Source organism: Haliotis rubra, unplaced genomic scaffold (assembly GCF_003918875.1).
Source record: "Haliotis rubra isolate DU_JTF1 unplaced genomic scaffold, ASM391887v1 Scf106, whole genome shotgun sequence".
NCBI classification, from domain to species: domain Eukaryota; kingdom Metazoa; phylum Mollusca; class Gastropoda; order Lepetellida; family Haliotidae; genus Haliotis; species Haliotis rubra.
Genome location: NW_025764959.1, coordinates 408551 through 431500, shown reverse-complemented (window position 1 = coordinate 431500; position 22950 = coordinate 408551). Strand labels below are relative to the sequence as shown.

The following is a 22950-nucleotide window of genomic DNA, read 5'->3' as shown; positions in this document are numbered from 1 at the left end:
TTAGTTTTACGCCGCACTCAGCAATATTCCAGCTATATGGCGGCGGTCTGTAAATAATCGAGTCTGGACCAGACAATCCAGTGAACATTAGCATCGATCTGCGCAATGGAGAACCGATGACATGTGTCAACCAAGTCAGCGAGTCTGACCACCCGATCCCGTTAGTCGCCTCTTACGACAAGCATGGGTTACTGAAGATCAATATTCTAAACCGGACCTTCACGGGTGTGTGAGCGAGTGAGTGAGCTAGACGTTAAATGTTAGTAATTACATTAATGATGTGTAAACTGATATTGACACGAGTCATCTTGAACTCTATGCTGATATTCAGTAAGATAATGAAGTGGCTGGTACTGCCAAATTAACAAAGCAAACTCGGCCTTAATCAACTAGATTTCCAGTATAACCTTACTTATCAGTCATGCCACGAAACGCCGGTGAGTGTAGTACTTTGAAATTATATAAAATATAAACCCAACAGGCATGGTGGGTAACAATGAAACCCCGCTAATCCAGACCCTCCACATTCAGACCAACACCTCTGACGAACTGCACACACATAACTCCATGATCGCGTCTTGCTAATCCGGATAACCGTCAAAACGGGCGATTCCATTGTGAACGGCATGTCGTCCGGTTAACCAGGGTTCCACTATGTAGAACCCTACTTGTATGCCGTGACTGAGGTGAACCCAGTACAAATAAATATAATGTTCCTCAGCTTACTGCGCAAGTAAGATAAGTTGACGTAAAGACCACCTAGAGATTGGAAATGAAACATGCATTATGGCCTCCCCGATAGGTGTATATGGTTCTTATCTGTCATTAAAATTATCAACTTCAGCATCCATACACATATAATACACACAAGAACTAACACGCGTGAATATTTCAAACCGCCAACATTTCCGAAACGAATGTCTCCCAGCGTAAGAAGAATGAAATGAAACGCCACATATTCAATTAAGGATCTGTTCTAGGTTTTGCAACTGAAACCCAAGCTAAACAGATCACTCATGGAGCTGGGCAGACCCTGTGGCTATTTATTTTACATTACTGCACACGTTAACCCTTGCCTGTTTAACCCTGAGTACACACTTGTCTTTAAGAGAGTCTCACTGAGGCTCGTTTCAACTCCCCAACCTCCTAACACGATCGTCTTCAAACTAGACTAGCTTGTGTTTCCTTGTAATGGCATTATTATAACTGTCTCACGTGACTAAAACAACAATGCAGTCACGTGACAACAGAAATATAAAACAAAAGAAATAAGTAAAAAACTTGATTTTCAGGTGTGAACACAATCGGATCACACCCATGTGAGATGTACCTCGGGTGTTATCAGACTCAGCTGGGCTCCGTCTCTACATACAGCACGTTTAAGACAAGCGGATCGCACGGGAACCAGTTAACAGTCTAGACGTAGGACGATCGTTGGTGTGATTCACATGTAAGTTAAGCGGTGTTTCTCAGTGGGTCGGAATTCCATGGTTTTGAATGTCTGAAGTCCGTCAGTGACGGCGGGTCTACCTTAACATATGGCGTAACTCCACACTCCCTGTCTGTAACTCCTCCGCCATGTTTTGCCGCACAATCCCATCGCAGGAAATATGAGCACTACTGTTTTCGAGGTTGGAAAAAATATTAAAAAATGATTACAGTTGTACTTTAACGCTAAGGAGTCTGAGGCAGCCGGCTGGTGCTTAGTTTGACATATGTCTACATATCATGTTTATATACATTGTACATTGTTTAACGTGTGGTAATAATATGTGTGCTTCTTTGAGAAGCAATTTAGAAGGAAACATGAAGGTAAACCAAGTTCTATGGATAGTCAACTTCTTTATTCGGTGAAGATATGTCGTTGACTATCCATAGAACTTGGTTTTCCTTTAAGCCAGTATTTACCTGGAAGGTGTTTTAGACCAAAACACTGCTCCTTTAAATGAAGTGAGGTGAAATGGGGTTTAACCTCGTACTTAAGAATATTTCGCTCATATGACGACGTGCATGCGTTTGAATGTGTGGCTGCTTGTACTAGCCCAGGCTTGTTTTATAGTGCTAACTCACTGAGATACCATGCCACAGTTAAGCATGAATACCCCACTCAGACACATTATACTGACTCCGAGCTGAACAGTCCTTGTTGTACCCATTAATGCCGAGCACCAGGCAGGTACCAACAAGTACCTTATCGTAACATCCTTTGGTATGACCCGGCCGGGGATCGAACCCGCGACCTCCCCACTCTCCGGGCGGAAGCTCTTACCACTACACCACGGCAGTTACATCATGAGGCGGACATCTCGATGTGAAGCAGATGTTACATGGTGCAGACAAACCTAGAAACTCAAATCTGAATCTGGATTCGAACACCTAAGGGACGGCGATTTTGGGGGCCTAACATGCCCACCATGTAGACGAGGGAGCGGTAGGGGACAGGGTGAGGGGTGAGGGAGGGTAACATTGTTGGGCGTTTGGTTGTGCAGTGAGTCACAGTGATGTCTGAAAGTAACAACGTGGCTTGTGGATGTGTCGCAACACCAGCAGCTGATTACAACATGGACAAACTAAAATAGACGATAAAACGAACCAAACAACGCAGTTTCCATTAAAGTGGTACTGGCGGTGTGCATCTATAGCTAAAATATATTCACCTACAGCTCCTCCGTCGTCATCCGTCACCCGTACTCCGGGTCCCCTTCCCCAAAGAAACATTAGACAATCTCTCTCTCTCTCTCTCTCTCTCTCTCTCTCTCTCTCTCTCTCTCTCTCTCTCTCTCTCTCTCTCTCACACACACACACACACATACAAATGCAAACACACAAACTAATCCTTTCTCTCTTCTCTCTCTCTCACACCATATACATATACAACAATGTACAAACACTCACACACTGTCTCACACTCTCCCTCTCTATCTCTCTCACACACACACACTCTCTCTTCTCTCTCTCTCACACACATATACATATACAACAATGTACAAAGACGCACACACTGTCTCACACTCTCCCTCTCTATCTCTCTCACACACACATGCATATACAACAATGTACAAACACGCACACACTGTCTCACACTCTCCCTCTCTATCTCTCTCACACACACATTCTCTCTCACTCTCTTCTCTCTCTCACTACACACATATACGAATGCAAACACACACTCTCCCTCTCTCTCTCTCTCTCTCTCTCTCTCTCTCTCTCTCTCTCTCTCTCTCTCTCTCTCTCTCTCTCTCTCTCTCACACACACACACACACACACACACTTCCGCCTCCATGATACAGAATCGTACTAGAAGGAGTCCTACTGAAGTAAGACCTGATCTCTTCGTCGGTAGATGTGTGTTTGCCGAAACAACCGATTGACGTCACACTTTTTGCAACAAAAGACGTATTTACATAAAGCACCCACGCTGTCGTCAGACCTAGCGTGTTCCCATGCTATAGACTTCCATTCATAATGAAAACATGAAACGTAATTCTACAATCTGAGTCCGTGATGTAATCACATACCTACTGGCACCTGGAAGAAATGTACAGAGACGCACGTAATTTCTCCATTAATCAGGGCATATCAGGCCACATGTGGGATAACTCCCGTAGACGCCATTGTGGCCATGGTTATCACGTGACAGCTATTATAAGACATACATATATTAACAATTATTACCCATACAAATGAATGAAGCAGGTATATGATATTACCGGGATAAAAGTCCTTGAGTGGGAATTAAGTTCCTTGTGAACGAAGATTGGTTTTAAAAGATATGTTCCAGCTTTGTTAGAACCGCCCTTTCTTTTCATTCAGTGGGAAGTTTGAAAGGTAATTTCACCACTTCACACCTCTGTGTGGTTAAGGACAGAACAATATATTTAGTTCTGCATGTATCCCACGTTATTCTGCCAGGGCTTTTGTCCTTGTGGAGGTCGAGTTACAAGGGTCAGAACAGTGCGACTTTTTAACACAAAACAGGAAACATGATCTAGCCAGCTATCCCTCAGTTTGAGAATTTAATACATCAATTAATTGTTGAGGATCCTTGTCACTCCAGATTTTCCTTTTGTGATGGGAATCATTGTTTGAAGTTCTGTATGTGTGAACCGGTGTGACACTGTGAAGGAGTGTGAAATTGTCAACGAGTGTGACATTGTGAAGGAGTGTGACATTGTGAAGGAGTGTGACATTTTGAACGAATGTGACGCTGTGAACGAGTGTGACACTGTGAACGAGTGTGACACTGTGAACGAGTGTGACATTGTGAACGAGTGTGACACTATGAACGAGTGTGACGCTGTGAACGAGTGTGACACTATGAACGAGTGTGACGCTGTGAACGAGTGTCATATTGTCAACGAGTGTGACATTGTCAAGGAGTGTGACATTGTGAAGGAGTGTGACATTTTGAACGAATGTGACACTGTGAACGAGTGTGACGCTGTGAACGAGTGTGACATTGTGAACGAGTGTGACATTGTGAACGAGTGTGACATTGTCAACGAGTGTGACATTGTCAAGGAGTGTGACATTGTGAACAAGTGTGACGCTGTGAACGAGTGTGACGTTGTGAACGAGTGTGACACTGTGAACGAGTGTGACATTGTGAACGAGCGTGACACTGTGAACGAGTGTGACACTGTGAACGAGTGTGACATTGTGAACCAGTGTAACATTGTGAACGAGTGTGACATTGTGAACGAGTGTGACACTGTGAACGAGTGTGACACTGTGAACGAGTGTGACACTGTGAACGAGCATGACATTGTGAACGAGTGTGACACTGTGAAAGAGTGTGACATTGTGAAGGAGAGTGACATTGTGAACGAGTGTGACACTGTGAACGAGTGTGACATTGTGAACGAGTGTGACATTGTGAACGAGTGTGACACTGTGAACGAGTGTGACATTGTCAACGAGCGTGACACTGTGAACGAGCGTGACATTGTCAACGAGTGTGACATTGTGAACGAGTGTGACACTGTGAACTAGTGTGACACTGAACGAGCGTGACATTGTGAACTAGTGTAACATTGTGAACGAGTGTGACACTGTGAACGAGTGTGACATTGTGAACGAGTGTGACATTGTGAAGGAGTATGACATTGTCAACGAGTGTGACACTGTGAACTAGTGTAACACTGTGAACGAGCGTGACATTGTGAACGAGTGTGACATTGTGAACGAGTGTGACACTGTGAACGAGTGTGACATTGTGAACGAGTATGACATTGTGAACGAGCGTGACATTGTGAACGAGTGTGACATTGTGAACGAGTGTAACACTGTGAACGAGTGTGACATTGTGAACCAGTGTAACACTGTGAACGAGTGTAACACTGTGAAGGAGTGTGACATTGTCAACGAGTGTGACATTGTCAACGAGCGTGACATTGTGAACGAGTGTGACATTGTGAACGAGTGTAACACTGTGAACGAGTGTGACATTGTGAACGAGTATAACACTGTGAACGAGTGTGACATTGTGAACGAGTGTGACATTGTGAATGAATGTGACATTGTGAACGAGTGTAACACTGTGAACGAGTATGACATTGTGAACGAGCGTAACACTGTGAACGAGTGTGACACTGTGAACGAGTGTAACACTGTGAACGAGTGTGACATTGTGAACGAGTGTGACATTGTGAAGGAGTGTGACATTGTGAACGAGCGTGACATTGTGAACCAGTGTAACATTGTGAACGAGTGTGACATTGTGAACGAGTGTGACACTGTGAACGAGTGTGACAGTGTGAACGAGTATGACATTGTGAACGAGCGTGACATTGTGAACGAGTGTGACATTGTGAACGAGGGTAACACTGTGAACGAGTGTGACATTGTGAACGAGTGTAACACTGTGAACGAGTGTGACATTGTGAATGAATGTGACACTGTGAACGAGTGTAACACTGTGAAGGAGTGTGACATTGTGAACGAGCGTGACATTGTGAACTAATGTGACATTGTGAACGAGTGTAACACTGTGAACGAGTATGACATTGTGAACGAGTGTAACACTGTGAACGAGTGTGACACTGTGAACGAGTGTGACATTGTGAACGAGTGTGACATTGTGAACGAGTGTGACATTGTGAACGAGTGTGACATTGTGAACGAGTGTGACATTGTGAACGAGCATGACATTGCTAACGAGTGTGACACTGTGAACGAGCGTGACATTGTGAACGAGTGTAACACTGTGAACATGTGTAACACTGTGAACAAGTGTGACGCTGTGAACGAGTGTGACACTGTGAACGAGTGTGACATTGTGAACGAGTGTGACACTGTGAACGAGTGTGATATTGTTTAACATTAGCGAGGTACATTTTAAAGTCATGTTTGCGATATTTCATCTTTACTTTGTTTGTTGCTATAAACGGTGCAACATTCCAGCTTCATGTAGGGGTCGGCTATAATAATCGGGTGTGGACCAGATAATCCAGTGACTGTTGTCGTCGATGTTAGCAGCTGTAATATCACATAGTAGAAGTGGTAGACAGTATGGTGTGCGTTCACTGAACCAAACAGAGAGGAATTCAATCACCATGGCAACGAGAATGGCTACACTTATATGGTTGTTCTCTCCAATCGTTTGTTCCCCAAACTGGATTTTTCTTTCCTCATCATAGAATCTCCATTGTCCATTATCCCCCGAAACAGATTCCACTGGAAGGGGATAATGCTGAGTTGTGCGTTATGGACCTCATGATATCATCCACCGGGTTGTCTCTCTTTCCCAGCTTAGTTACAGGCCGCCGTCACGTCGCCTGGATATTGCTGGAGACCTTCATCACGTTCGGGTAACACACATACCCGCGAAGGTCCGGGTTAGAATATTGATCTTCAGTAGCCCATGCTTGTCGTAAGAGGCAACTAACGGGATCGGGTGGTCAGGCTCGCTGACTTGGTTGACACATGTCATCCTATCCCAATTGCGTAGATCGATGCTCATGCTGTTGATGGAGTGTGTGGTCCAGATTCGATTATTTACAGACTGCCGCCATATAGCTGGAATATTGCTGAGTGCGGCGTAAAACTAAACTCACTCACTCAGGTAGCACTCGGAATATTTGTCTCTGTCACAGTATGTGAATCACCGGATGCAGATCTAATACTCTGAAGCATGGACCGATGTTGGATGAGGTGACACAGAAACCTAACAACACCCTCTGAACTTTGACCCAGACACTATACTAATCTCCAACAAATTGCTTCCAGCTTTATCATGGGATAATCTGACATGAAACTTGAGTATTCCGGGTAGCCGCTTAACACAGTAGGCGGACTGACCCACCCGTTCCACACACGCTGTAGTCCACCCAGTCCACTCTCCACACTGACTCTACGGGGAGTACCGGAGGGCGACCCCACCCGTTCCACACACGCTGTAGTCCACCCAGTCCACTCTCCACACTGACTCTACGGGGAGTACCGGAGGGCGACCCCACCCGTTCCACACACGCTGTAGTCCACCCAGTCCACTCTCCACACAGGCTCTGCGGGGAGTGCCGGAGGGTCGACCCCACCCGTTCCACACACACTGCACGAGGGAGGGTTTGGTCACCCCAAGCTCAGAACGTAACACGTACATTCATGGTCGTTATTTAACACCATCCAATCAGACAGACCTTATGACCCACGTTCCATCTCCTCATAATAAAGCCATTTTGATTGTTTTATTCTTTTTACTATATATGTGGCACGTGACGTCGGTTCGGGCAGTTGTTTGAAAATGTTCAACTGTCAAACATTTGAGAAAAGATAAGGTGAGATGTTTGTGTGGAACATGGTTATATCGGTAAGTTTCTGGCTACATCTGCCAGCATCGATATCGTTGTTCCATGTACTTCTACTGTCGAGGCAGATCAAGGCTGGAGGTCATTACGTTGTACCACTAATGCCAGTTAATGTCGCACGTTTACATCAACAACCGTGAATACCTTTGGGTGGGGTGGGGACGTATTTGAAAAATACATAAAATTATATATGTCGTGCGTAATTTACGGAATTGCCCAATCCGCGAATTACGCAAGATATTGCGTAATCCCCGAGAATGGACGACGCTATGCGACAAACCCTGTCATTACGCAATTAGTAGAGTTCAATCCCTTGGATTGAGCAATTACTTGAAGGTCACATGCAATCAAAAAATCAAACATAATTAAACCACAATTATCACTTATTCATGACATATAATATGCATTGCTGATTATGAAAAAACAAATAAACAAAATTATAAGCGTACAATCGCAAATCAAAAGTGCAATATTTTGTACTTGGGTTTACCTCCCTCGAAACGAAGCAGCCGGGATACCGAACCCAGTCAGCTTTCACGGTGTGTGTATATATAGAGATGTTGGGTTTTGTAAATACATGCTCATTTTTTGTGTATAACATTTTGCAATCAACAGACATCGTAACATGTCATGTGTTCAAGTATCACACCTGCCTGTCTGTGTAATTACATAATGTGACAGAGACCGAACTCGGGCCATAAATCAATGCGTTTTGTTTATGGTGTATAGCCTGATTGGTGTTAAGTTCAAATTGCATGTGGTCAGTGATCGCAGTTGTGTATTGAATATTGTCATTAGCAGAAAGGCAGGCAGACACACAGGTGTCAATAAAACAAGACATTGAGTTTGGTCTGTGACAGCGACATATCTATATCACAGTTAGAAATTGTGTCAACGCTAAATAATGACATTGCTTTTAAGTATCGAACTGAGAAAGTGACTCGGTAAGAAGAACGTGTGGTGAAATAGACAAATGAAATTATATAAACAGTTTATTTACTGTCATAACGTATAAAAAAGCTCGCGCCTGTGAGATATCAACAAAACATTATGAAAATATCTCACACCAAAGCCTTCACCGAGTATTCACCAGACAGACTGCTTCCAAGTTGCGCGAACCTATTTCACTGCGCACGTGCTATGAGCGCAGTCCAGCTGTTGAAACCCGTATTCCCCAGAAAAGTCTGGGGAAAATTAGTGAAACGTTTGAACTCCGATTTCGCGCGTTTTTTTTCATCGCGTTATTTTTCAACTTTATAAGTTGAATTTGCATTTTTTGACGCTTTGTTTCGGTAAGTCCATACCGAAAGGTATCAGAATCTGCAAAGTTGTGTTTTACGTTGCATGTGACCTTTAACTAATCTGCGTAATCCCATAGACTTAACAAGCTGAGTTTGTGTATTTAGAAACCTAGCTTGTGTTTTAGACAATGATTAGTGTTTCATAGTTTGTAAAAAATAAAATAACAAAAGGGCAAAAAAGAGGATTGAATTGGAGAGAATCTGGAAAGACCGCTTGGATAGAAGATACTTATTATTTTGTTTTATACATGTATATGTTAAATCTAGTTCACACATTGCTTCATACACAGCTGACTGTCTGTGTTTAGTTTATTCCTACATTCTGAATACATTCCCGAGTCCGACGTGGTATAACCATTAACGATGTCGTGCTACATGAACCAACAACGTCTTATCATTCATCATAGCGTGTTGACGGCATATCCCCCGTCAGAGTGTCAGATAACGCATATACAATACCCACCGGTCGTGACGCTCGTGCTGGAGCCTCGTCTTGACCTACAGCCAATGGAATGCCGTATTTCACATGTGACATAACAGCTATAAATAGAAATTCTTGCGGCATTCACGTGACAAGGCAAACGTGCTCAGAGTCAGACTCGACAATGTCGAGACAACATGGTGAAATAGTTTAGATCGAGACGATTTAGGGATATGTTTTTAGCATGTGGTAACTCCAGTGGGCATTATAACACACCGCTCTTTAAAATGACCTTTTATGCAATTCTGGAAGTTGGTGAAACGTAGCAACCACTGGAACAATATTTATTGGACATAATCTAGCATATATGTGCGATTTATACCAACCTTTTCCCATAAAGTGAGGTATCATATGCTGTACTTAGTTTGAAATTATTGAATTCGTTATTTCCACAAATGTATTTAGAAACTATTTCTTTATAAGTGTATGTTTATGAGAAGCATTTATATAGGCTGATGCAGCCTGTTTGCTGATACTTTTTCCCTTTGTAATTTATTAACGTTTAATGAATATTGCATGTCCTTCGGGAAATAAAATACTGTTTAAATCAAAACATATGGCCGGGTGTGGAATCATTTGTGTTTGGGATAGAACTGGTCTCTAGCGTTCTGGCTTGTCACCATGGTGATGAAGTGATACGTGTGCTTACGGGTGGAACGTGGAGTTCAAGATGATATAGCGACGTGCATGCTTGCATGTGCAGGTGCTTGTGCGTGCACACTAGACTAAAACCGATTTTATAGCCTACTGAAATATTCTACCTCAGTTAACATGAATAGTCCAAGTAGAGTACAGTCTCCGGTCCGACGAGTATCCCCTCAAGCAGAGTGCAGTCTCCGACCCGACGGGTATCCCCTCAATCAGAGTACAGTCTCCGGCCCGACGGGTATCCCCTCACTCAGAGTACAGTCTCCGACCCGACGGGTATCCCCTCACTCAGAGTACAGTCTCCGGCCCGACGAGTATCCCCTCACTCAGAGTACATTCTCCGGCCCGACGAGTATCCCCTCAATCAGAGTACAGTCTCCTGCCCAACGAGTATCCCCTCACTCAGAGTACAGTCTCCTGCCCAACGAGTATCCCCTCACTCAGAGAACAGTCTCCGACCCGACGGGTATCCCCTCAATCAGAGTACAGTCTCCTGCCCAACGAGTATCCCCTCACTCAGAGTACAGTCTCCGGCCCGACGGGTATCCCCTCAATCAGAGTACAGTCTCCGGCCCGACGAGTATCCCCTCACTCAGAGTACATTCTCCGGCCAGACGAGTATCCCCTCACTCAGAGTACAGTCTCCTGCCCAACGAGTATCCCCTCACTCAGAGTACAGTCTCCTGCCCAACGAGTATCCCCTCAATCAGAGTACAGTCTCCAACCCGACGAGTATCCCCTCAATCAGAGTACAGTCTCCGACCCGACGGGTATCCCCTCACTCAGAGTACAGTCTCCAACCCGACGAGTATCCCCTCAATCAGAGTACAGTCTCCAACCCGACGAGTATCCCTCACTCAGAGTACAGTCTCCGACCCGACGAGTATCCCTCAATCAGAGTACAGTCTCCAACCCGACGAGTATCCCCTCACTCAGAGTACAGTCTCCGACCCGACGAGTATCCCCTCAATCAGAGTACAGTCTCCAACCCGACGAGTATCCCCTCACTCAGAGTACAGTCTCCAACCCGACGAGTATCCCCTCAATCAGAGTACAGTCTCCAACCCGACGAGTATCCCCTCACTCAGAGTACAGTCTCCAACCCGACGAGTATCCCCTCAATCAGAGTACAGTCTCCGACCCGACGAGTATCCCCTCACTCAGAGTACAGTCTCCGACCCGACGAGTATCCCCTCACTCAGAGTACAGTCTCCGACCCGACGAGTATCCCCTCACTCAGAGTACAGTCTCCGACCCGACGAGTATCCCCTCACTCAGAGTACAGTCTCCGACCCGACGGGTATCCCCTCAATCAGAGTACAGTCTCCAACCCGACGAGTATCCCCTCACTCAGAGTACAGTCTCCGACCCGACGAGTATCCCCTCAATCAGAGTACAGTCTCCAACCCGACGAGTATCCCCTCAAGCAGAGTACAGTCTCCGACCCGACGGGTATCCCCTCAATCAGAGTACAGTCTCCAACCCGACGAGTATCCCCTCAATCAGAGTACAGTCTCCAACCCGACGAGTATCCCCTCAATCAGAGTACAGTCTCCGACCCGACGAGTATCCCCTCAATCAGAGTACAGTCTCCAACCCGACGAGTATCCCCTCACTCAGAGTACAGTCTCCGACCCGACGAGTATCCCCTCAATCAGAGTACAGTCTCCGACCCGACGGGTATCCCCTCACTCAGAGTACAGTCTCCGACCCGACGGGTATCCCCTCACTCAGAGTACAGTCTCCGACCCGACGGGTATCCCCTCAATGACACTAGACGGGTAACAACAAATAACATCTTTTAACCCGGCACCCCGTGAAGAGCCACCTCCTCGTGGTGGGTGTTGGGTAACGCTAAGCGCTCTTCACACACACACACACACACACGCACGCACGCACGCACACACACACACGCACACCGTTGTGGACCCGGGGTCATATTTGGTCCACCAACCCGTTTGTCGTGGGTTGCGCCCTGTGTCGGTGGAGGACGGGATACTGGTGGTTGAGGGCACTGGTTCCAGGAACAGCGTTCCTTTGCCCAACACACCACTTCGGCCCTAGACGGGTGGTAGAACTGGCCCGGTTCTATCAATCGGCTGGTCATGCCAAGCCCTGTGTATGTATATTTTGATACACACGTTTTCGACACTTTGGAAAATGTTTTCTGAAATGACTTGGCTTATATGTTTATGTTTTTGAATTTGAAAATATTTCACTTTTGTTATTTGCCTAGAGTACCATACCCAGAAGGCGGTGGCTCATGGGCCAATCTGGTGGAATTATTAATATTTTAATTTTTCTGCTGGAGTATATCATCCGAGTACCCTTGGTGCTGCAAGCTGGAGACCCGCTTGATTTTAGCATTGTCCTTGTGATACTCCGTGGAGGGTCGGGAGCTCGGATGATGAACCATTTAACAATAACCATGGCTTACGAAACCCCCATTACCCCCAAAAACGTCCACTTGACACTGATCCAGATGATAACGACCAAGGACTGTCCACTTCAATTGATTACTGGCCACGTTTTCTCGTGACTGAGGCTCAAGAAAACACACGATTAAAGTTGAACCCTTTTGCAATACAGAAAGGTATACAAGGCATTGCCGGTGACGTTAAAAATATCAAACGTTTACGTTCAGGTGCATTGCTCGTAGAGTGCAGCAAAAGACAACAGGCAACTAACCTGATGACTACTGAAACATTCGTCGGCATTCCAGTAACAGTATCTCCTCACAGAACACTTAACACCAGCAAAGAATCATCAGAGATAGAGATCGATTGTTTGCCGACATGTCTGAACTTGATATTGTTTCAGAAATGAAAGATCAAGGGGTGACATACGTTAAGCGTTTTACAACACGCAAAAAACAGGAAACCATTCAGGCTAATATGTACCTGTTTTCGTTTTCCTCTCCAAATGCTCCCAGATCAGTAAAGGCGGGATATTGTCACATTAATGTCGACACCTACATACCAAATCCTTTAAGGTGTTTTAAATGCCAGCAGTTTGGTCATGGTGTTCGTACTTGCACATTGTCTGTTGTGTGTGCTCACTGTGGTGAGAAGACACATACAACAAAAGACTATGACAGTGACTTTAAGAAATGTACCAACTATGCAGGCAATCACTCATCATTCTCAAAAGATTGTCCGATCTGGAAACAGCAGATGGAGATCAATAAGATAAAGTTCACCCAAAACATTAGTTTTACCGATGCCAAAAAGCTTGTCTTACGATCTGAAATTAAGGAAACCTATGCATCCATAGCCAAAACATCGTCTGATTCAACTCCTCCAATAGCCAAATCATCTGAAAGCTGACAGACGAATTTAACGTGGCTTAAAACCGATTCTCCTAAGATTTTGTCACCTGCTATGTCTACACAAACTGCGGAATCACTTCCTGTCAAGGCCCAAATCCAAGCACAATCACCCATGATGATGACACATTTTCTCAGTCAGCTCAAAGGTCTCAATCAACGTCAAACGTTCAACAAATCGTTAACAACAAAGGCAAACCGAAGCCAGATTCTTTGAAGAAACAAAGTGGCAGAGCCCAAAAAGGGTCCGATGATAAAATCAAATTATTTAACAAATACGGATCACTTGAGGACATGGATGTGTCCGAAAACGTCCTTTCTTGGGCACATAGCTTGTCGCCCTTGAAAAAGGTGCCTGGTAGATCCCCTATTAATCCACCTAAAATTTTAATGAAATACAGCTATTAATACAGGATTTAACTCAATCAGCGTTCTGTCTGCAAGAGACGTATCTGAAATAGACAGATAACTTTAACTTACGTCATTTTGAAGCCTATCATTATTTTCCCCCTCCAAGTGATAGAGCCACCGGTGTTCCTACTATCCTTATACGACAGGATGTTATTCACAGCCCTGTTACATTTAACACCAATCTCCAAGCTGTTGCAGTCCGACTTACTCTGGGTGAAGCATTTACTTTATGCTCTCTGTATATTCCGCCTTCATCGGCACTTCAACAGACTGATCTTCAATCACTCTATGATCAACTCCCGAAACCATGTGTTATTATGGGTGACCTAAACGGTCACAACCCACTCTGGGGCAGTACTAACACTAATACTAAAGGCAAAATACTTGAAGATTTCATTTCCAATAATGACCTGTGCATATTTAATGATGATTCAAGCTCCTATCTGCATCCTGCAACTGGCACTTATTCTTCTCTGGATTTGTCTCTTGCAGATTCTAACCTCCTGAATGAATTTGATTGGTCTGTTCATAATGACCTTTGTGGAAGTGACCACTTCCCAACTATCCTTTCAGAAATAACGCCATCTGATTCTCCATCGTATACAAGATGGAACTTTTCGAAGGCTAACTGGTCTTTATATCAACTATATGTAAATTGAAACTGCGACCTGAATGTTTCAGTGATATACCTGATCCCATTCAAACTTTTGCTGACGTTTTAAATGAAATAGCTGATGAGTGTATACCAAAGTCCTCTACGAGTCCACATGTACGAAAACCATGGTTGTAGACAAGCCAGAAAAGCGAGGAAAAAGGCAGAGCGGTATTTCCGCCATCATCCAACTGTCCATAACTTAAATAAATTTAAAATACTCAATGCAAAGGCGCGTCGTACCTTTAAACAAAACAAACGAAAATCTTGGAGAAATTATGTCTCCAAAATTAATTCACGCACGCCCATGTCCAAGGTATGGGATATGGTTCAGAGAATTAAAGGCAAAGGTTCAAAGTCTGCTGTTCACCATCTTATAATTTAATTACCGACAAGACTAAAATTGCAAATAAAATTGGCGAAACTCTTGCCAAAAATTCTTCATGGGCAAATTATGTCCCTGAGTTTCAGAGATATCAGAAACAACAGGAAAAGACCAATCTTAATTTCGAATCAAATAACGGTGAGGATTATAATGAAGTGTTTTCATTACATGAGCTACATACTGCTCTTGAGCAAGCTCATGACACTGCAGCGGGTGATGATAATATACATTACCAGCTACTGAAACACTTGCCTGAGCCATGTCTTATGACACTTTTAGATATGTTTGACCAAATATGGACGTCTGGAGAATTTCCTCCTTCATGGCGTAATGCCATTGTAGTCCCAATACCAAAACCTGGCAGGGATCATACAGATCCGTCGAATTACAGACCGATATATCTAACTAGCTGTGTCTGTAAAACCATGGAACGTATGGTGAATAATAGATTAACTTGGTATCTTGCAAACAATAACCTTATGACAAATATTCAATGTGGTTTCAGGAAAAATCGTAGTACCATTGGTCATTTGGTACGTTTAGAATCTTTTGTTAAAAATGCTATAATAAATAAACAACATGCTGTATCAATTTTCTTTGATCTTGAGAAAGCTCATGACACGACCTGGAAGTATGGCATTTTGAAGGATTCACAGTTTTTAAAAGACAGGCAATTTCAAGTCCGAGTGGGTTCAACCCTGTCTGATCATTACAATCAGGATCAGGGTGTCCCACAACGCAGTATTTTGTCTGTCACTTTCTTTAGCATCAAGATCAATATACAACAGTTTATCCAAGATTTTAAACGATTCAATTGATGGATCCCTTTTTGTGGATGATTTCAATATTTCTTGTCGTGGTAAAAATATGCATATTATTGAACGGCAACTGCAGTTATGTTTAAACAAAATAAATAAATGGTGTCTTGAAAACGGCTTTAAATTTTCTAAATCAAAAACTAATTGTATACATTTTTGTAGAAAATATAAGCCTCATAAGAACCCAGAACTATCTTTAAATGGCACTCCCATCAAAGTTGTAAAGGAGGCCAAATACTCGGGCCTAATTTTCGATTCCCATTTAACATTCCTGCCACATATTAAATCCCTTAAAGCTAAATGCCTGAAGGCACTCGATTTGTTAAAGGTTGTCTCCAATTCAAAGTGGAGAGGGGATCAAGCTACCCTCCTTCACTTATATAGATCATTGGTGCCATCTAAACTTGATTATGGTTCGATCGTATATGGCGGAACCTGCAAAAGTAACTTCAAACTATTAGTTTCAGTCCATCACCAAGGTCTCAGACTTTGTCTTGGGTCCTTTAGAACTTCTCCTGTTGACAGTCTCTACGTCGAGGCAGATGAACCACCTCTTACACAACGCCGTATACAAATTGTCCTTGCAGTATATAACAAAACTTTATTCTAACGAGTCTAACCCTGCATTTAACTGTGTCTTTAATCCTCTTTATGAGGATTTGTACAGCAAAAAAGCCTTCTCTTGTTCCACCTCTTGGTTTAAGAATTAAACCATTCATTTCTGCTGCCGGCATTGAGCTGGACAATATATCTCCTTCCCGTTTTCTTTCTTCTCCTCCTTGGCAATTGGTTAGGCCTCAAGTTGACCTAACATTGACCACATTTAAAAAATCCGAAACTAATGAATTACAGTATAAACAAGAATTTAGTCAGTTAAGAAATAAATATAATACATACAAATCCTTATTTACAGATGGGTCCACGGATGGCGCAGTTGCTTGTGCCACTGTCATTGGATCCAGAACTATATCTTCTCGCATACCTGATAACAGCTCTATTTTCACTGCAGAAGCAAACGCAATACTAACAGCTCTTAAATACATTAATAGATACCCCAAATATAAACAATATATTATATTTTCAGATCCTCTTTCTTGCTTTCAGGCTATAAAAAAATCTCTCTTGTAAACATCCACTTTTAATAATTGAATTGTATAATGATCTTGCAACTGGCCAATGCGACATCGTCTTTTGTTGGTTACCCAGCCATGTTGGCATTTCTGGGAACACAATGGCTGATCTTGCTGCCAAGGCAGCTCTCAACAAATCTGTGACACCACTTCTTATTCCATACTCTGATTACAAAGCTAGCATTAGAACCTACATCCGTGATCTGATGCAGAAGCAGTTGAACACCCAAGTAGGTATAAATAAATTACATGAAATAAAACCCTATATCGGTTACACCTATTTGGGTTGTCAGTCCAGATTTGAAGAGGTCATCATGCGACGATGTCGCATTGGCAATACAAGATATACTCATGAATATTTGTTAAAAGGCGAAGATCCTCCGTTTTGCATCCCTTGTGATGAAAGAATCACGGTCAAGCATATCTTGCGTGACTGTGTTGAATATTCCATCACAAGGGATAACCATTTCAAATCACGAACTATGAAGGATCTTTTTAATAATATAAGTTCTCATTTAATTATTGGAGTTTTAAAGGAATTAGATTTGTTAACTGATTTGTAAATAGATAAATATTTTATGATTGGAAGTTTAAATTAATAACTCAGATTGTTAGTGGCTGTACCCTCAAGGGGGGTTAAAGTACTGTAAAATTATTGTCCCCCTGAGAGGGTACGTAAGTCCCAAAACTTTCCAAGTACAATTAAACTTACCAACTTTTTTAAAAACGTAGTATTTTTGTGATTTTAATTTTGGCTTAGCTTTCCTACAATTGCCAGGTGCTGAAGAGTTGATATAAATCCAGCTAGGGTCCATGCAGGTAGCAAAGGTACTGTAAGTCCCCATGGTCCCTAGTATGGTGATCAGCCTTCAGTTGCTGGTGGTCTATAGCCCTGTTTTATATTGTATTGTTGTCAAAAGTGATATATTTTTATGATAGCGTACTAGTTTTAAATTAAGAGCTGTGATATTCTAGTAGTTTTATTGTCCTTCGATGACAGGTTTTTATTTTCTCAATTTATTCTTTACTGATATGATTTACATTGTTCTCGTCACGACATGGCTGAGATAATGCCGATGTGACGTTAAATCTTAACTCACTCACTCACTTTAAGTATGACCAGGGATAACTGCAGTCTTCTATTTTCCTTGGTATGACGCATTCTCTTTCCACAGAGGTTACTTGTCATATCTGCCTACGAACCTCTGTTCTAATACGGCCATTTTCCCCGGTTCTCGTATAATCCCCTAGAGGCAAAAATTCGCAATGCTAATTATCTCCCTTCTTTCTATCCAATCAGAACACGTGTTACATCGACTTAGATCCAACTTGACTAACGTATGCAAATATGGGGCCACAAATATCCCTCCTCTGTCGGCGACTTGTGTTGATACGACACATAAGACATTTAATGGCTAGCTTGTCCGTTGTCAACGAGGGCGATGGAGACGCCATTGATCCGCCATACCATGACCGAGTTTTGTCGCACAGCGGAAGAGGTTCTAGTTTTCCCGAAGCATACGGAAATTACCGAGGCCTTGCGAATGATCACTTTTGAAACAACGTCGCTGATTGCACAACTAAATCTGATTGCAACCAATCACGAATCCTGAACACTCGCACCATGAATGGGCCGTATTAGAACCAGGGATAATCTACAACAGGGATAGGTCACTCGCTTGCTTTCTTTACCATTTGTACTAATTAGCGTGTGCCTCGTCATGCCAACGCACACAGTGACTTGGTTCGTTCCCAGCGCAACTTCGGCTGCGTTTAACAGTACTTCAGCCAGTGTATTGTATCAGTTGGAATTTTAGAATGAATGACTGAATGAATTAATTAAAAGAGAAAGAATTATATGTGAATGAATGAAATAAAGAAAAAGAACAAAAGAAAGAAATACATATGTGAATGAATGAAAGAATAAAATGATACACCACGGCCATCCCTCCCCAAACATGTTAAAGCACGCAAAACTATCGCTAGAACACATGTGTTAACATCAGCTGTCCTTTTAAAAAAATCTACTTTGAGACATTTTTGACATTAGTAATTAATTCAGATATCTTATTGCATGTGTGGAATGGCATGGACATTGAATGTTAACTGACACTGTCACACACCCCTCAAAAACAGAAAGTTTAAAACTATCACAAAGCGTTGTAAACACCTTTACAGTTTTGTCAAATACTAAGATCAACAAGAACGAAAGAAGTTTTAGAACTATAAAACTCAAGCATCACTGGCGTATCAGAACAGATAGGCGATAATATGTCACACACACACCTCAAATGCACCCTTACAATTTTTTTAAAATTATGAAACTATCACTATTACCTGCAAACACCTTTCATCTGATGATATATTCCCCTCATAAAAATTAAAGGTGTATGTGAAAGAAGTTTTTAGAACAATAACTAGAAGCACTCAAACAACGCCCTGTAGTATTTCAATGGCGGATCAGATCAGATCGGCGATATGTCATATTTTTCACACACCTCAAATACACCCTAACAAATTGTTTAAAGTTATAAACTATCACTATTACTTGCAAACACCTTTCAGCTAAAGGTATATTTCCCTTCTAGAAATTAAAGCTGTATGTGAAAGAAGTTTTTAGCGATAGAATTTAGTCTTTCTTCGCTGTGTACCGAGAATTGAAGCCAGTGAGCTACAACATGCCGACTTGAAACTGTACTACAAAGCTACTGTACTAATACTGACACTAACAACAATTATTTGACTTAAAATGAAGTGACAGAATAGGTAACTTATCTTCTACATGTAGGTTTTCAGTTGTCACAACACTCAGCGAATGTAATCAGCTGTTGAAAATAAACCGGGCTCAATCTTAAAAACCAAGCTGCCGCCATATTGGCTACACTGGTCACGTGACAAGGCGAGGCATACGCTAAAGGGCTTTTCCAGGAGTGACCACTCCCCCTTATATAGTCTCCCTGTTAGAACAGAGGTTCGTTGGAAGGTATGACAAGTAACCTCTGTGGGAAGAGAATGGGTATGACGATGCATGATCGAACCAGACGCCACACCTTGTGATAAGTGGTAGTGAGTGATATCATGTTCATGTTCCTAAGTGAGTTGATATCATGTAAATGAAGTCTGATTTCGTTATGCAGTTCAGGTTTTAGTATAACACACCTCACTAATCCATTTATACAACATATGTCGACCTTGGCGAAACATCACAGGATTTGTACTGGAATACCAAATGTCGTTTTCCAGGGAAGACACCCTCCGAGCTTATTGAGCACCGTGTATTTGAAACAAAGTGAAATGAAAAGTATGTGATTAAAAGTATTCCCTGAAATAAATACGTCTGTCCATAGTTCCCATATTGTGAACATTAACGTCACTGATTTCAAGGGGCGGTGGGGTAGCCTAGTGGTTAAAGCGTTGGCTCGTCACGCCGAAGACCCGGGTTCGAATTCCCACATGGGTACAATGTGTGAAGCCCATTTCTGGTGTTCCCCCGCCGTGATGTAGCTGGAATATTGCTAAAAGCGGCGTAAAGCCAAACTCAGTCAGGCAGTCAGTCACTGATTTCAACCCCGTTTCATTCTGGTTTTGCCGTTGACCCTGTGACAGTTGGAAGGCATTCATAGCTAATAAGTTTACTCGAGGTCCTTGGTTCATAGGTTTTGTACTGCATCTGTACTTCTGTTAGAATTAGCCGATACAATATGTTAGTGGTCAAGCTTCATTATATGGTTAATGCATGTCATGTGCCAACTGCACAGATCGATACTCATGACGCCTATCACTGGATCGTCTGGTCCAAACCAGTGTGCGAAATAGCCGCTGGTCCGCTAGCCCGTGGCTAGTAAAAATCCAGTCGTGCCAGTAAATCTCCACAGTCACTGGCCCGACTGGCTAGTGAATTTTCATGGGGTCATTTTGTAAATATATTAGTGATGAAACCCGTGTTTACATTCACATATCAGGCTAGTGAATGATTTTGTGGGCTGGTAACTTTCAGGCATAGCTAGCCCGACTGGCTAGCAAAATGTGGAAACTATTTCGCACATTTGTCCATACACGATTACTAACAGACCGCAGTTATATTGAAATATAACAAATTTAATTATTCAACACTTTCAAGTATCAAGTGTTTATCCTTAACTGTTTTCCGTAGCACAACGGTAATCATGTCGTTTTAACAAGGAGTTTCCGACTCGTGTTTGCTCCTACATTGAGGGCATATTTGACACTAATCCTAATTATTTGATATTATGTATTCGCATTCGGACCTTATCGGGAAATTACGACAAAACGTTAAGTAATCGTTGACACCGAGGTAACTCCAGTCACTTGAACAAATTCCGATTAAGATACCGCGACCAAACCAAGTGTATTACTTACACATGAAAGTGTTGACATAAAGGCTGCCGTGGTATCAAGTACAAGGGGAGCCCTTCTAACAATGCAACACTATTGTTTCATCAATCCCCTCCCTCTCTGCGATCTTTCATACAATCTCATTTAGACTAAGCCGATTTCTAGATAGGAGTTTGCTCTGTCAATATTAACACTTTGCTGGACAACAGCACTATGACTACACACGTTAATCTATCCCGTATGTGGGACAGGGTGTGTGTGTGTGTGGTCATGTGGTTCAAGTGCTCGCTCGTCACGCCTAACATCCAGTTTGATTCTCTGGTTACAATGTCAGGCCTACCAAAGAAAACTTTCCCACTTATACACAATATAATGATTGTGTGAATCTGTGTACGTGGGTGAGTTGGTTGTGGCTCGATTCCCGACTATATCTCAGTGTTACATAGAGAGTCTCACCCAAGTGTCTACTGATATCAATTATATCAACACGAGTTGATAAAGTTACAAATATCCGAGGCTTGCCGAGGATATTTTTACCTTTATCAACGAGTGTTGATATAATTGATATCAGTAGACACGAGGGTGAGATTCTATTTATCATCAAACTCATTCTTCATTAGTTTTCAATGAAAAATGCACATCTCTCAACTCTGTACTACCATTAGACATGCAGTGCAGCGATGTCATAGCATTGTGACGTCATCAAGTTGATGACGTCATAGCATGGTTAGGGCATTGTACAAAATCTACTGTCAAAAGATATCATATGATCTCACACAAGCGAAAACTCCTGTGGAACACAGTTTTGGATGATAAAAGTATATATGATACTTGGTCAACGTTTGTGGTTTTCATCAGAGGAAAACCTCTTTCAGCTTTACTCCCACTACAAGGAACAAATGTCATCATTTCTCTCACTGTTCTATTACCAGGCTATGAATACCGCCACCGAGGTGTAGTGGTGTAGTGGATACAGTGTCAGCCAGGAGAGCGGAAGGTCGGCGGTTCGATGCCGGCCGCTTTGGATCAGAAAATAGTACTAGTTATGACGCTGCCTGACGTATGCGTGTTTGGTGATGGCGAAAGATAAAATACACAACGAAGTTCATGGTTATTCCACAGTGATGTGTTTTACATGGCCGATTTAACTGTTCCATATTTTGAAGTGTATACTATGTTTGCCCCAGTATATATTACACCTGTAAAAGAATCGGGCCTCGACCTGACAAGCGAGTGACTGGTGATATGATGAACATCCTATTTACTCGGAGTAACCCTCCAGGACACACGACCAACCTGAGTCTGACCACCTGACCCCTTTCAGTCGGTCCCCATCAGTGAGTGAAAAGCGTCCGTTTGTCACGCCGAAGACCCGGGTTCGATTCCCCACATGTGTACAATGCGTGAAGCCCATTTCTGGTGTCCCCCGCCTTGATAATGCTGGAATATTGCAAAAAGCGGCGTAAATTTATACTCACTCACTCACTCATCAATGAGGGATACTGTAGATCTGACCAGACGAGCCAGTGCCTAATGATATGATGAACGTCCTATGCCTTCAGTGTACCGCACTAGGACACACCATCAACCCGCGTCTGACCACCCAATCCCCTTCCAGTCGGTCCTCATGACTTCAA

At 42.8% G+C, this 22950-nt stretch overlaps 1 protein-coding gene across 1 annotated transcript; it reads left to right on the top strand.

The window, feature by feature from the left end:
* Window positions 1-1806: 1806 nt before the first annotated feature.
* On the top strand, window positions 1807-6320 carry LOC124277738 (cysteine-rich, acidic integral membrane protein-like). Its single transcript, XM_046713466.1, has 5 exons — window positions 1807-1812; window positions 4127-4984; window positions 5208-5612; window positions 5655-5954; window positions 6126-6320. Exons 1-5 carry the CDS (start codon window positions 1807-1809, stop codon window positions 6318-6320), a joined length of 1764 nt encoding a protein of 587 aa, XP_046569422.1.
* The last annotated feature ends 16630 nt before the right edge of the window (window positions 6321-22950 follow it).